Source organism: Coregonus clupeaformis, chromosome 20, assembly GCF_020615455.1.
Source record: "Coregonus clupeaformis isolate EN_2021a chromosome 20, ASM2061545v1, whole genome shotgun sequence".
NCBI lineage: Eukaryota > Metazoa > Chordata > Actinopteri > Salmoniformes > Salmonidae > Coregonus > Coregonus clupeaformis.
The window spans coordinates 30,699,280-30,713,012 of record NC_059211.1 but is presented as its reverse complement, the minus strand read 5'-3'; the positions used below and the strand labels follow the sequence as shown (position 1 = coordinate 30,713,012).

At 47.0% G+C, this 13,733-nt stretch overlaps 1 protein-coding gene across 1 annotated transcript in view; it reads right to left on the bottom strand.

Moving 5' to 3' along the window:
- Window positions 1-13,733, bottom strand: part of zc3h3 (zinc finger CCCH-type containing 3) — an 89,483-nt gene that overhangs the window by 11,416 nt on the left and 64,334 nt on the right. Inside the window, exons 5-8 of the mRNA XM_041840169.2 lie at window positions 10,042-10,211; window positions 7,319-7,400; window positions 4,410-4,565; window positions 4,232-4,301 (exon numbers count right to left, since the gene is read on the bottom strand). Coding sequence (XP_041696103.2) covers window positions 4,232-4,301; window positions 4,410-4,565; window positions 7,319-7,400; window positions 10,042-10,211 — 478 coding nt within the window. The remainder of the gene's footprint in view (window positions 1-4,231; window positions 4,302-4,409; window positions 4,566-7,318; window positions 7,401-10,041; window positions 10,212-13,733) is intronic.

Below are 13,733 nucleotides of genomic sequence, written 5' to 3'. Positions count from 1 at the left end.
ACCTATCATGATGTGTTTATGTGCTGGTGTACGGTCGCCAGGGCACGGGGGGGCTGGGACGGGCGGGTACAGGGGGTCTAGTTTCGGGAGTTATTTGTGGGGTGTACAGGATTGGTGCTCCTCACCTATCCCCAATCCCCACTAGCAACAGGATAAAGTTCAGATGCATAGCCCTCCCCCTCTCTACCCCCCACTCCCCTCCAGTGGTGGAAAAAGAACCCAATTGTCATACTTGAGTAAAAGTAAAGATACCTTAATAGAAAATGACTCAAGTAAAAGTGAAAATCACAAAATAAAATACAACCTGAGTCTAAAAGTATTTGGTTTTAAATATACTTAAGTATCAAAAGTAAATATAATTGCTAAAATATACTTAAGTATCAAAAGTAAAAGTACAAGTATAAATCATTTAAAATTCCTTATATTAAGCGATCCAGACGGCACAATTTTCTTGTTTTTATTTATTAACGTATAGCTAGGGGCACACTCAAACACTCAGACATCATTTACAAACAAAGCCTTTGTGTTTAGTGAGTCTGCCAGATAAGAGGCAGTAGGGACGACCAGGGATGTTCTCTTGATGTGTGTGAATTGGACCATTTTCCTGTTCTGCTAAGCATAAAAAAATGTAACAAGTACTTTTGGGTGTCAGGAAAAATATATGGAGTAAAAAGTACATAATTTTCTATAGGAATGTAGTGAAGTAAAAATAGTCCAAAATATAAATAGTAAAGTACAGATACCCCAAAAAACGACTTAAGCAGTAAGTTAGGCCCTCTGTAGCTCAGTTGGTAGAGCACGGGGGGCCAGTATGAAAATGTATGCACTCACTAACTGTAAGTCGCTCTGGATAAGAGAGTCTGCTAAATGACTAAAATTGAAAATGTAAATGTACTTTAAAGTATTTTTACTTAAGTACCTTACACCACTGCTCCCCTCTCTATCCTCCCATCTCTACTGGTGGTCCTCTGTAGCTCAGCTGGTAGAGCACGGCGCTTGTAACGCCAAGGTAGTGGGTTCGATCCCCGGGACCACCCATACACAAAAATGTATGCACGCATGACTGTAAGTCGCTTTGGATAAAAGCGTCTGCTAAATGGCATGTTATTATTATTTTACTCCCCCTTCCTCTCTCTACTCCCCCCTCCTCTCTACTCATTTTACATTTTAGTCATTTAGCAGACGCTCTTATCCAGAGCAATTAGGGTTAAGTGCCTTGCTCAAGGGCACATCAACAGATTTTTCACCTAGTCGGCTCGGGGGTTTAGAACCAGAAACCTTTCGGTTACTGACACAACGCTCTTAACCACTAAGCTACATGCCGCCCCACCTCTGCTACCCCCCTCCTCTCTACTCCCCCCTCCTATATCTACTCCCCCCCACCTCTCTACTCCCCCTTCCTTTCTTTGCCCCTTTAAGATAAATGGACAGCTGGCCTCTCGGCACTCTGGGACCACAGCATGACGGCCTACACAGGTGCACAGAATTGCGTGTGTGTGTGTGTCTCAGTGTGTGTGTGTGTGTACGTGTACGTGACTGCGGGTGTGCGTACGTGTCTCGGTCTGTGTGTGTGTGTGTGTGCGTTCATGCATGTCTTGGTCTTTGTGTGTGTGTGTGTGTGTGTTGGATGGCGAGCCTGGACTGGACACCTGTCTGTGGGTTGTTTTTCTAGAGGAAAATATATTTCCCTATTTAGTGTCACCACTTTCCTTTCCCCTATACCAGGGTTCCTCAAATGGCGGCCCCGTGGATGATTTTACAAAAGAAAATCGGCTCCAAGTGATTTTTATTCAAGAAATCTATTCCCAAGTATTCCCACGCATAATAGAGAGGCATGTGATCGTCTACAAATGTAAGCAAGGTTTGAAATGTTTTAATCAAACATTATAAATTATTTGTAATTATGTTCCGACCCCCCGACCTTCCGCTCAAGAACAAAATCATCCCGCGGCTGAATCTAGTTGATGATCCCTGCCCTATAAGGACTGGCCTAGTTACACTGACAAAAACCCCACTACATGACCTAATTCTGTGCAGTGGGCCCAGACAAACAAACTAATAAGAAGTTTTAACTACACTTACTAATATCAAACTATTTAAGTATTCATGAAGCAGAATAAGGATGAACCATTATGTTGAGTGTTGGTAGTACTACATGTGATGGGAGGGAGGTGTTTAGACAAGATGCAGCCAATAATCTAGTATTCACTATTCTTAGCATGAAATATAACTAATCTTTTATATTTTCTTGGATTTAATACAAACACTGATGTCAATGTTTTTAACCAAATCAAACCATTTTGAAACGAGCAAGAGTCGTACGTTTAACTGCTGACCTATTTGAGATGGATCCAGTTCATGTGTGTGTGTGTCTCAGACCTTTCAAAAGAGTAATGGGTGTGTGTGACTGACTGTGAACATATGGGTGGTTCACACAGGGATCACCATTTTGGTCATGATACCGCCATCGCCCCGTAACCCTTCTCCTCTCAACATGTACCCCTTACCCCAGAATCAGGTAATGTGTCTGAGTGTCTCTCGGTGTGTATACTGCCAGTGTGTATAGTGTGTGTGTTTGTGTGTGTGTGTGTGTGTGTATGTATCTCAATACTGCCAGTGGGAGCACAGAGACAGGAGCTGTGCCAATATTGTGAACATGACTCTAGCTGTATCTCTATACAGCACCTCTTCTACCAGCCATAACTCTATACAGCACCTCTTCTACCAGCCATAACTCTATACAGCACCTCTTCTACCAGCCATAACTCTATACAGCACCTCTTCTACCTGCCATAACTCTATACAGCACCTCTTCTACCAGCCATAACTCTATACAGCACCTCTTCTACCAGCCATAACTCTATACAGCACCTCTTCTACCAGCCATAACTCTATACAGCACCTCTTCTACTATCCATTACTCTATACAGCACCTATTCTACCAGCCATTACACTATACAGCACCTCTTCTACCTGCCATAACTCTATACAGCACCTCTTCTACCTGCCATAACTCTATACAGCACCTCTTCTACCTGCCATAACTCTATACAGCACCTCTTCTACCAGCCATAACTCTATACAGCACCTCTTCTACCAGCCATAACTCTATACAGCACCTCTTCTACCAGCCATAACTCTATACAGCACCTCTTCTACCAGCCATAACTCTATACAGCACCTCTTCTACCAGCCATAACTCTATACAGCACCTCTACCTGCCATAACTCTATACAGCACTTCTTCTACCAGCCATAACTCTATAAAGCACCTCTTCTACCTGCCATAACTCTATACAGCACCTCTTCTACCAGCCATAACTCTATACAGCACCTCTTCTACCTGCCATAACTCTATACAGCACCTCTTCTACTATCCATTACTCTATACAGCACCTCTTCTACCAGCCATAACTCTATACAGCACCTCTTCTACTATCCATTACTCTATACAGCACCTATTCTACCAGCCATTACACTATACAGCACCTCTTCTACCTGCCATAACTCTATACAGCACCTCTTCTACCAGCCATAACTCTATACAGCACCTCTTCTACCTGCCATAACTCTATACAGCACCTCTTCTACCAGCCATAACTCTATACAGCACCTCTTCCACCAGCCATAACGCAATACAGCACCTCTTCTACCAGCCATAACTCAATACACCACCTCTTCCACCAGCCATAACGCAATACAGCACCTCTTCTACCAGCCATAACTCAATACACCACCTCTTCCACCAGCCATAACGCAATACAGCACCTCTTCTACCAGCCATAACTCAATACACCACCTCTTCCACCAGCCATAACGCAATACAGCACCTCTTCTACCAGCCATAACGCAATACAGCACCTCTTCTACCAGCCATAACTCAATACACCACCTCTTCCACCAGCCATAACGCAATACAGCACCTCTTCTACCAGCCATAACTCTATACAGCACCTCTTCTACCAGCCATAACTCAATACACCACATCTTGTATCAGACATGTCCCCATATCTAACTCTGGGTGCAAAACTAACAGCCGGTCCTAATTCAATTCCCGTTCAGTACTCTTCCTGGTTATGTAACTGACGGGGCCAAATGTTAACTGACTAACTACAGTAGTACACTCCAACCCAGCTGGTGTGAGGGAGACATTGACGTTTCACATATTCTCACCTTCTCAAGGATTGTTGTATGTGTGTGTGTGTGTGTGTGTGGTGTGTCCATAGTTTCACCTTCTCCTTGGCCACCTTATGGGAGAATGGACAGGTCCCGTCCGTCTGCTTACATGTACCCCTCAGGAACCTGCAATGGGAATAGTCTTCAGATCACAGAGCAGCCAATCAGAGAGCCAACACAGCCTGTACGTGTTTTTTTTTAGGGATCTGTGCATGTTAGGTGTATGTGTGTTACCTGGTACAGACGGCCACCTTATCAGGATCATGGATGTAGGGGCAGGTGTTGCCACGGTTACACTTTCCAAAGCGGTTGAAGTACATGCAGTACTGTTTCTGGGTCTTCTTCTGACGAGCTTGTCTGATGATGGCTAGACTCCTCTGAACCGCACGACTGGGGGACAGAACACACACAAAACTTTAGAAAACATATAGTTGTAAAATGATGTACAGGTAGCAGACGGTTCAAGTTCATGTTTCGTTAGACGTATGTACAGGATACACATGGTATACAACAGTGGTCACCAACCGGTCGATCGCCAAACATTTATTTAAAAAACCCAACGATAAAGCCTTGCGTTACTATTTTTATTTTATTCGTCAGGCGCTGTGTGCTGGGTAGGCAAAGTGTTCTGATTTTGAACCATTTCATGTGTCTGAAGGTACAAACTCTGCCTTCCCGGCGGGCCCAGAGAGCAAATCAAGTGCATTATAGACCTACCACTGGCCAATGGGATGTCTCAGATGAATGTGTCTGCAGTAACATAGCAGGCATATAAGAAAGCAAAGTTTGATACTGTGAGATTTAAAAACGTTTCAACCTTAACTACAGAGAGACTGTCAACGAATACAGCAAAGATTCCACACTAAGCCATAAAATGAGCTTTCTTCCTACTTCCACTCGTGCTACAACCAGCACTGCAGCTGTAATGAATGAGCAGGAAAGTGTATTGATAGGCTTGCGTTGTTATTATTAGCGGCTTGGATCTTTTTTAATATCGAGGAATATTTCACTTTCTCTGTTCATAGGAGTAACAACATGAATTTGTGCATGAGGCAGAAATAATATGGTGCGACTCGAGTTTCGCCATCAGTTGGAAGACGGTGTCCCTTTTTGGTCAGTGTCAGCGGTGGGAGAGTGGAGGGACGTTGAGCGGCGGACCCTCAGCCTGCTGCGCGCTCCCTCTGCTGAGACTGACCATCAGATGCAGGCACCATCAGCCCAGTAAAATAAAAATAAAAACTAATAATTTAAAATGTATGCTAACTCAGTAATACCACAACTGATCTATTACCTGTGTGATCATATAGCCTACCTCAAATTTTGAAATATAATTTTTTTTAAATTGTCTGAACAACAATGCATTGGCCGGGCAATTCAAGCAAAGCCAATTTGCAGTGATAATGTATTGGACCAATAGCCAACTGCACAAACCTCATTGCTAGAGCACTGTTTTTAATAGGTTAATGCTGCATAGGCTTACATTTTTTAAGTCATGTTCCAAACAGATCTGAGCCGTCGATCACGGCTTGCATTTTGACTCAGAAAGTGATCTTGACCACTGGTATACATCGTCCAACGAAATGCTTACTTGCAGGTTCCTTCTCCACAATGCAACAACAATAATAAATAATACAAGATAAGAATATGAACATTAAGTAAATGTCTCAGTAGAATATAATAAACATTTTACCATTAGTATAATACAGGAAGGCACAATTTATAGTCCAATATTTACATATATTTTGGGGAAGTGGGGATTGGTGGGCAAGTGTTTAAATTGTGCAGTATTTCCCACCTGGACAAAAGGAACACCTACGTGAGAATGCTATTCATTGACTACAGCTCAGCGTTTAACACCATAGTGCCCTCAAAGCTCATCACTAAGCTAAGGACCCTGGGACTAAACACCTCCCTCTGCAAATGTATCCTGGACTTCCTGACGGGCCGCTCCCAGGTGGTAAGGGTAGGTAACAACACATCTGCCAAGCTGATCCTCAACAGAGCGGCCCCTCAGGGGTGCGTGCTCAGTCCCTTCCTGTACTCCCTGTTCACCCATGACTGCATGGCCAAGCACGACTCCAACACCATCATTAAGTTTGCCGACGACACAACAGTGGTAGGCCTGATCACCGACAACCATGAGACAACCTATAGGGAGGTCAGAGACCTGGCCGTGTGGTGCCAGGATAACAACCTCTCCCTCAAAGTGATCAAGACAAAGGAGATGATTGTGGACTACAGGAAAAGGAGGACCGAGCACGCCCCCATTCTCATCGACAGGGCTGTAGTGGAACAGGTTGAGAGCTTCAAGTTCCTTGGTGTCCACATCACCAACAAACTATCATGGTCCAAACACACCAAGACAGTCGTGAAGATGGCACAACAAAGCCTATTCCCCCTCAGGAGACTGAAAAGATTTGACATGGGTCCTCAAAACCTCAAAGTTATACAGCTGCACCATCGAGAGCATCCTGACTGGTTGCATCACCGCCTGGTATGGCAACTGCTCGGCCTTCGACCGCAAGGCACTACAGAGGGTAGTGCGTACGGCCCAGTACATCACTGGGGCCAAGCTTCCTGCCATCCAGGACCTCTATAAAAGGCGGTGTCAGAGGAAGGCCCTAAAAATTGCCAAAGACTCCAGCCACCCTAGTCATAGACTGTTCTCTTTGCTACTGTATGGCAAGCGGTACCCGAGCGCCAAGTCTAGGTCCATAAGACTCCTGAACAGCTAATCAAACGGCTACCCGGACTATTTGCATTGCCCACCCCCCCTCTTTTTACACTGCTGCTACTCTGTTTATTATCTATGCATAGTCACTTTACCTCTACCCACATGTACATATTCCCTCAATTACCTGGACTAACCTGTGCCCCCAGCATATTGACTCTGTACCGGTACCCACCCTGTATACAGCCTTGCTACTCTTACATTTATCTTTACTTATCTCTTTTTTTCTTAACACTTATTTTTCTTAAAACTGCATTGTTGGTTAAGGGCTTGAAAGTAAGCATTTCACTGTAAGGTCTACACCTGTTGTATTCGGCACATTTGACAAATATAATTTAATTTGATATTTAGCAATCGTAATAAGAGTCTGCTAGCAGCAGTTGTGTGTGTGTGTGTATCCTAAAGTGCCTACCTGGCCACAAAACGAGTGCTGGAGGGCCGGAAGAAAGTGCTCGAGGTGGTGGGGGAAATCTCCTGTGGACTGGACCATCTCACTGTTCGGGAAAATAGAGAAAGAGGAAATGAATGGAATCAGAGAAAAGACCCCCTTTATAAAGAACAAAACATAACCAACTCAAATTGGCGTTATTAATACACCACTGCGACTGATGTGTGTATGTGTGTGCCTGTCCATGTAGTGTGTGTGTGTGTGTGTGTGTGTGTGTGTGTGTGTGTGTGTGTGTGTGTGTGTGTGTAGGCTGCAATGACCTAACAGCTATATCTTGTGTTATTTATTCTGTGGTGAGAAGGGGCCAGCACTAGCCTCAGCCTGGCAGCCAAAGCCAAACGTGACATACAGTACAGCCTGAGAACATCGGACAGAGGGGGTACAGGAGGGGAGTGAATGAGAGAGGGGTGCATTGGAGGAGAGGGGGGAAGCTACGGAGGCCTGGTAGCTATCCAAGCCTCTAGTTTTGGAGGGAGGGAGGGAATTAGATATAGTGGAAGAGAGAGGGGGGGAAGGCAAGAAGGCTTGACACCTATCCAAGTCTCTAACTTTGGAACATTTCAGGTGTAAGATATATCCTCCTCATCAGTGTGTGTTCATGTGATCTTGGCACTATGATGGGTGGCCACTGGCAGAAGACCAGGACAAGGCGCTTGTAACGCCAAGGTAGTGGGTTCGATCCCCGGGACCACCCATACACAAAAATTTATGCACGCATGACTGTAAGTCGCTTTGGATAAAAGCGTCTGCTAAATGGCATATTATTATTATTATTATTATTATTACAAGAAGAGGAGTGTAATCTCAGCTAAATGGACTGGTGAGATCTGAAATCATAACCGCTGTGGTGGTGGACACTGAAGGCGTGTTCAGACCATGCTGGAATGTGTGTTTATCAGGAGGCGAGTCATGAGCTGCGGGAACAGAACGGAACTCCAATTCCAGTTTTGGCAGAGTGAGACAGAGAGACAGCCAGCCAGCAAGTGAGTGAGAGCGAGAGAAAGTGAGAGATAGAGAGAAACGAATGGAATCAGAGACAGCCAGCCAGCAAGCGAGTGAGAGCGAGAGAGAGAGAGAGAGAAAGAGAGCGAGAGAGAGAGAGAAGCTCAGGTCTGGGTTTAATCTAGGTCGTTTCCCCGCCAGAAGCCCCTCCCTCCTGTCCCAGTGACAGATTACAGCTTTATTATTTCAGATGGCTAACACACAACACACCTCATTCACTACATGACCAAAAGTATGTGGACACCTGCTCGTCGAACATCTCATTCCAAAATCATGGGCATTAATATGGAGCTGGTCCCCCCTTTGCTGCTATAACAGCCTCCACTCTTCTGGGAAGGCTTTCCACTAGATATTGGAACATTGCTGCAGCGACTTGCTTCCATGCAGCCACAAGAGCCTTAGTGTGGTCGGGCACTGATGTTGGGCGATTAGGCCAGGCTCGCAGTCGGCATTCCAATTCATCCCAAAAGGTGTTCGATGGGGTTGAGGTCAGGGCTCTGTGCAGGCCAGTCAAGTTCTTCTACACCGATCTCGACAAACCATTTCTGTATGGACCTCACTTTGTGCACGGGGGTATTGTCATGCTGAAACAGGAAAGGGCCTTCCCCAAACTGTTGCCACAAAGTTGGAAGCACAGAATCGGCTAGAATGTCATTGTATGCTGTAGCATTAAGATTTCCCTTCACTGGAACTAAGGGGCCTAACCCGAACCATGAAAAACAGCCCCAGACCATTATTCGTCCTCCACCAAACTTTACAGTTGGCACTATGCATTCGGGCAGGTAGCGTTCTCCTGTTATCCACCAAACCCAGATTCCTCCGTCGGACTGCCAGATGGTTTAGTGTGATTCATCACTCCAGAGAACGTGTTTCCACTGCTCGAGTCCATTGGCGGCAAATTTTACACCACTCCAGCTGACGCTTGGCATTGCGCATGGTGATCTTAGGCTTGTGTGCGGCTGCCCGGCCATGGAAAGTCATTTCATGAAGCTCCTGACAAACAGTTATTGTGCTGACGTTGCTTCCAGAGGCAGTGTGGAACTGGGTAGTGAGTTCTGCAAACGAGGACAGACGTTTTTTAACCACTACACGCTTCAGCACTCGCCGGTCCCATTCTGTGAGCTTGTGTGGCCTACCACTTCGCAGCTAAGCTGTTGTTGCTCCTAGATGTTTTCACTTCACAATAACAGCACTTACAGTTGACCGGGGCAGCTCTAGCAGGGAAGACATTTGACGAACTGACTTGTTGGAAAGGTGGCATTCTATGATTGTGCCACGTTGAATGTCACTGGGCTCTTCAGTACGGGCCATTCTATTGCCAATGTTTGTCTATGGCGATTGCATGGCTGTGTGCTCGATTTTATACACCTGTCAGGAACAGGTGTGGCTTAAATAGCCAAATCCACTCATTTGAAGGGGTGTACCTCCTCCTGTACTGGACTAGGTGCCACCAGGCCTAGCGTAGTGCCACCAGGCCTAGCGTAGTGCCACCAGGCCTAGCGTAGTGCTACCAGGCTTAGCATAATGCTACTAACAGGGCTACACACTATCATACCTTAACATACATTCCCTCAGTGGTCTAGAACAACAATTGCATGCACATGCCTCTCACTCTTTTGATCAGATTCTGTTTAACCCTTGCCTACAATGATTGGCACAGTGTATTTGTAAGTTGTGTGTCGTACTTGTTCTGTTGATTGGCGCACTGGTTGCCATGGTGCGGGACAGCTTATTGGCTGAGACGCTGTAGAGGGTGCCGCCGATCCAGCGCATGCTCCTCCCTCTACCTCTCCAGTGTTGGGCTGGGGGGTGCCTGTCCTGTCCCGGGGGACGCAGACGGCTCTGGAGCACACTCCTGGGGGGGAGAGAGAGATAGAGAGCGAGAAGAACAAGAATAGCGCGAGGGACAGAGGGAGAGGTAGAGATTGGCAAATCGTTAGTAAAGGCCCCAGTAGGAATACACAGGACATCTTGTTTGAGAAGTTTCACAATGCCAGGTTTTTTTCATTAGGAGAACTCCTGGGGAATACAGTACTTGGATCATTAGGAGAACTCCTGGGGAATACAGTACTTGGATCATTAGGAGAACTCCTGGGAAATACAGTACTTGGATCATTAGGAGAACTCCTGGGGAATACAGTACTTGGATCATTAGGAGAACTCCTGGGGAATACAGTACTTGGATCATTAGGAGAACTCCTGGGGAATACAGTACTAGGATCATTAGGAGAACTCCTGGGGAATACAGTACTTGGATCATTAGGATAACTCCTGGGGAATACAGTACTTGGATCATTAGGAGAACTCCTGGGAAATACAGTACTAGGATCATTAGGAGAACTCCTGGGGAATACAGTACTTGGATCATTAGGAGAACTCCTGGGGAATACAGTACTTGGATCATTAGGATAACTCCTGGGAAATACAGTACTGGGATCATTAGGAGAACTCCTGGCCAATACAGTACTTGGATCATTAGGATAACTCCTGGGGAATACAGTACTTGGGTCATTAGGAGAACTCCTGGGGAATACAGTACTTGGATCATTAGGAGAACTCCTGGGGAATACAGTACTTGGATCATTAGGAGAACTCCTGGGGAATACAGTACTTGGATCATTAGGAGAACTCTTGGGGAATACAGTACTTGGATCATTAGGAGAACTCTTGGGGAATACAGTACTTGGATCATTAGGAGAACTCTTGGGGAATACAGTACTTGGGCAAAAAGACCCATTCAGGTTAACCACAAAGTAGTTAGGAGTTGAATGATACTGCGCTGGTAATATGCTCACTGCTCCACCACACCTCCACCCCTTTTCTCTCTGCTTGTCTCTTCCACTATATATCCCCTTCTCTACCTCCATCTCACCTCCCTCCTCTCTCTCTTTATGCCTCCCAGTCTAACCCTCCCTCCTCTCCTCCTCCTTCTCTCCCGTGTCACAGCACTCTGTTAAATTGCTGCCCTAATGGAAAAGACGGCAGTGTGGAAATGGAGAGAATTGAAAAGAGGAGGAAATCAATGAGATAATAGGAAGGGTAGGAGGCCAGAGCAGGGAGGGCTGCCCCCGGTCCCGACGCAAAGTATGGTGCCCAACAGACACACACACACGCGCAGAGTCGCAGTCACACACACCGTTGCACAGATGCGCACCGACGCACACGCACCAGCCTAAAGAATGCACACAAATAAATATTCACACAATGACATCTAAAAGCGAAGGAAGTCACCCTCTGTGCTACGTGTGTGTTTGAAACGGTGTGTGCGTCTGTGTGTGTGTGATGTTGGGGGCAGGGGTTATGGGGATAAATTGCACTGGCCTGTCACTTCTATTTGGGTGGGATTGGGGCTGGTATGCACAGCACAGGAGGTCATTTACTGCTGTAGTTCAGATGGGCTGGAAATGTGTTTGGAGCCAGAGTTCATGCCTCCCATTACAGTGAACAGAGAGGGGACCCACAGACACACACTACACAATGCTACACACTACAACTAGCTCTACACTACACACACACACAGAGCGAACCACACATAGACAAAGACACACACAGAGAGAGACAAGGACACACACAGAGACAAGGGCACACACACACAACCAAAACAATGGTCACAAAATGACAGGTCCATGCAGTGGAGAGTCTGTGTGTAGCAGAGTAAAGAAAGAAGGAACATCACAGATCCCCAGTTAGCTCCCTCTGTCCCTCTACCGCACCAGGCCATAACTCACCAGCGGAGACACTCAGTTTCACAAATACAAGATCAGTATGTGCCCTACACAGGGCAACTGGAGCCCAGGGAGCCATAATGGTGGCTAATGTAGGAGCAGTGACTGGCTCCCAGGGAGGCTTGAGCAGGGCCCCATAGCCAGGAGAGCCATCATAGAGGTTAATGTGGATATGACATGAACACTTAACATAGACCGCAGTTAACCCTGACACATGGTGCAGGAGGAGGGAGAGAGCATTGGGGAAAATGTCAGTGTGTGTGGAAGTGTGTGATTGAGTGTGTATGAGTAAACGTGTGTGTGTGTGTGTGTGCATACAGTATAAGAGTGTGTGTCTATAGCCTATATAAGAGTGTCTGCATGAGTGTGTTTGTTTGCATGTAATTGAGTGTAATGTGAGGTAGGCAGCTGTCTGAATGAGTTCCCCCCTCCAGCACAACAGTCTCTGTAGGACCATATTACCTTCTATACACCACCCCTACTATCACCATGTAATCTCCCTATTAATGAGGGAGAAGGGGAGAGAGGGGATGGAAGGGAGTGAGAGATACGGAGAGGGAGAGAAACAGAGAGTGTGAGAGAGAGAGGGGCTGGGAGGGAGGGAAGCTGGGAGGGAGAGAGACGGAGAGTGAGAGAGAGAGAGAGAGAGAGAGAGAGACTGGAAGGGAGAGAGACGGAAAGTGCGAGAGAGAGAGCGAGAGAGGCTGGGAGGGAGAGAAACAGAGAGTGAGAGAGGCTGGGAGGGAGAGAGGCTGGGAGGGAGAGATGGAGAGGCTGGGAGGAAGGGGAGGCTGGGAGGGAGAGAAACAGAGAGAGAGAGAGGCTGGGAGGGAGAGAGGCTGGGAGGGAGAGACGAGAGAGAGAGAGAGAGAGAGAGAGAGAGAGAGAGAGGCTGGGAGGGAGAGAGAGGAAGAGAGAGGCTGGGAGGGAGAGAGACTGGGAAGGAGAGAGGCTGGGAGGGAGAGAGAGAGAGAGAGGCTGGGAGGGAGAGAGAGGCTGGGAGGGAGAGAGACGGAGAGTGAGAGAGAGAGGCTGGGAGGGAGAGAGACGGAGAGTGAGAGAGAGAGGCTGGGAGGAGAGAGACGGAGAGAGAGAGAGAGAGAGAGAGAGAGAGAGAGAGAGAGAGAGAGAGAGAGAGAGAGAGAGCGAGAGAGGCTGGAGGGAGAGAGACGGAAAGAGAGAGAGAGAGACAGACAGAGAGAGAGAGTGAGACAGAAAGAGAGAGAGACAGAGAGAGAGGCTGGGAGTGAGAGAGGCTGGGAGTGAGAGAGGCTGGGAGTGAGAGAGAGAGGGAGAATGAAAAAAGCCCAAGTAGTGCTGAGAGATTAGTGCTTTTTGAGGTCGGTTCAGTTGAGGTCGGTTCAGAGAGAGAGAGAGTGAGAGAGAGAGAGAGCGAGAGAGAGAGGCTGAGAGAGAGAGAGAGCGAGAGAGAGAGGCTGGGAGGGAGAGAGACGGAGAGTGAGAGAGGCTGGGAGGGAGAGAGACAGAGAGTGAGAGAGAGAGAGGCTGGGAGGGAGAGAGACTGGGAAGGAGAGAGGCTGGGAGGGAGAGAGAGAGAGAGAGGCTGGGAGGGAGAGAGAGGCTGGGAGGGAGAGAGACGGAGAGTGAGAGAGAGAGGCTGGGAGGGAGAGAGACGGAGAGTGAGAGAGAGA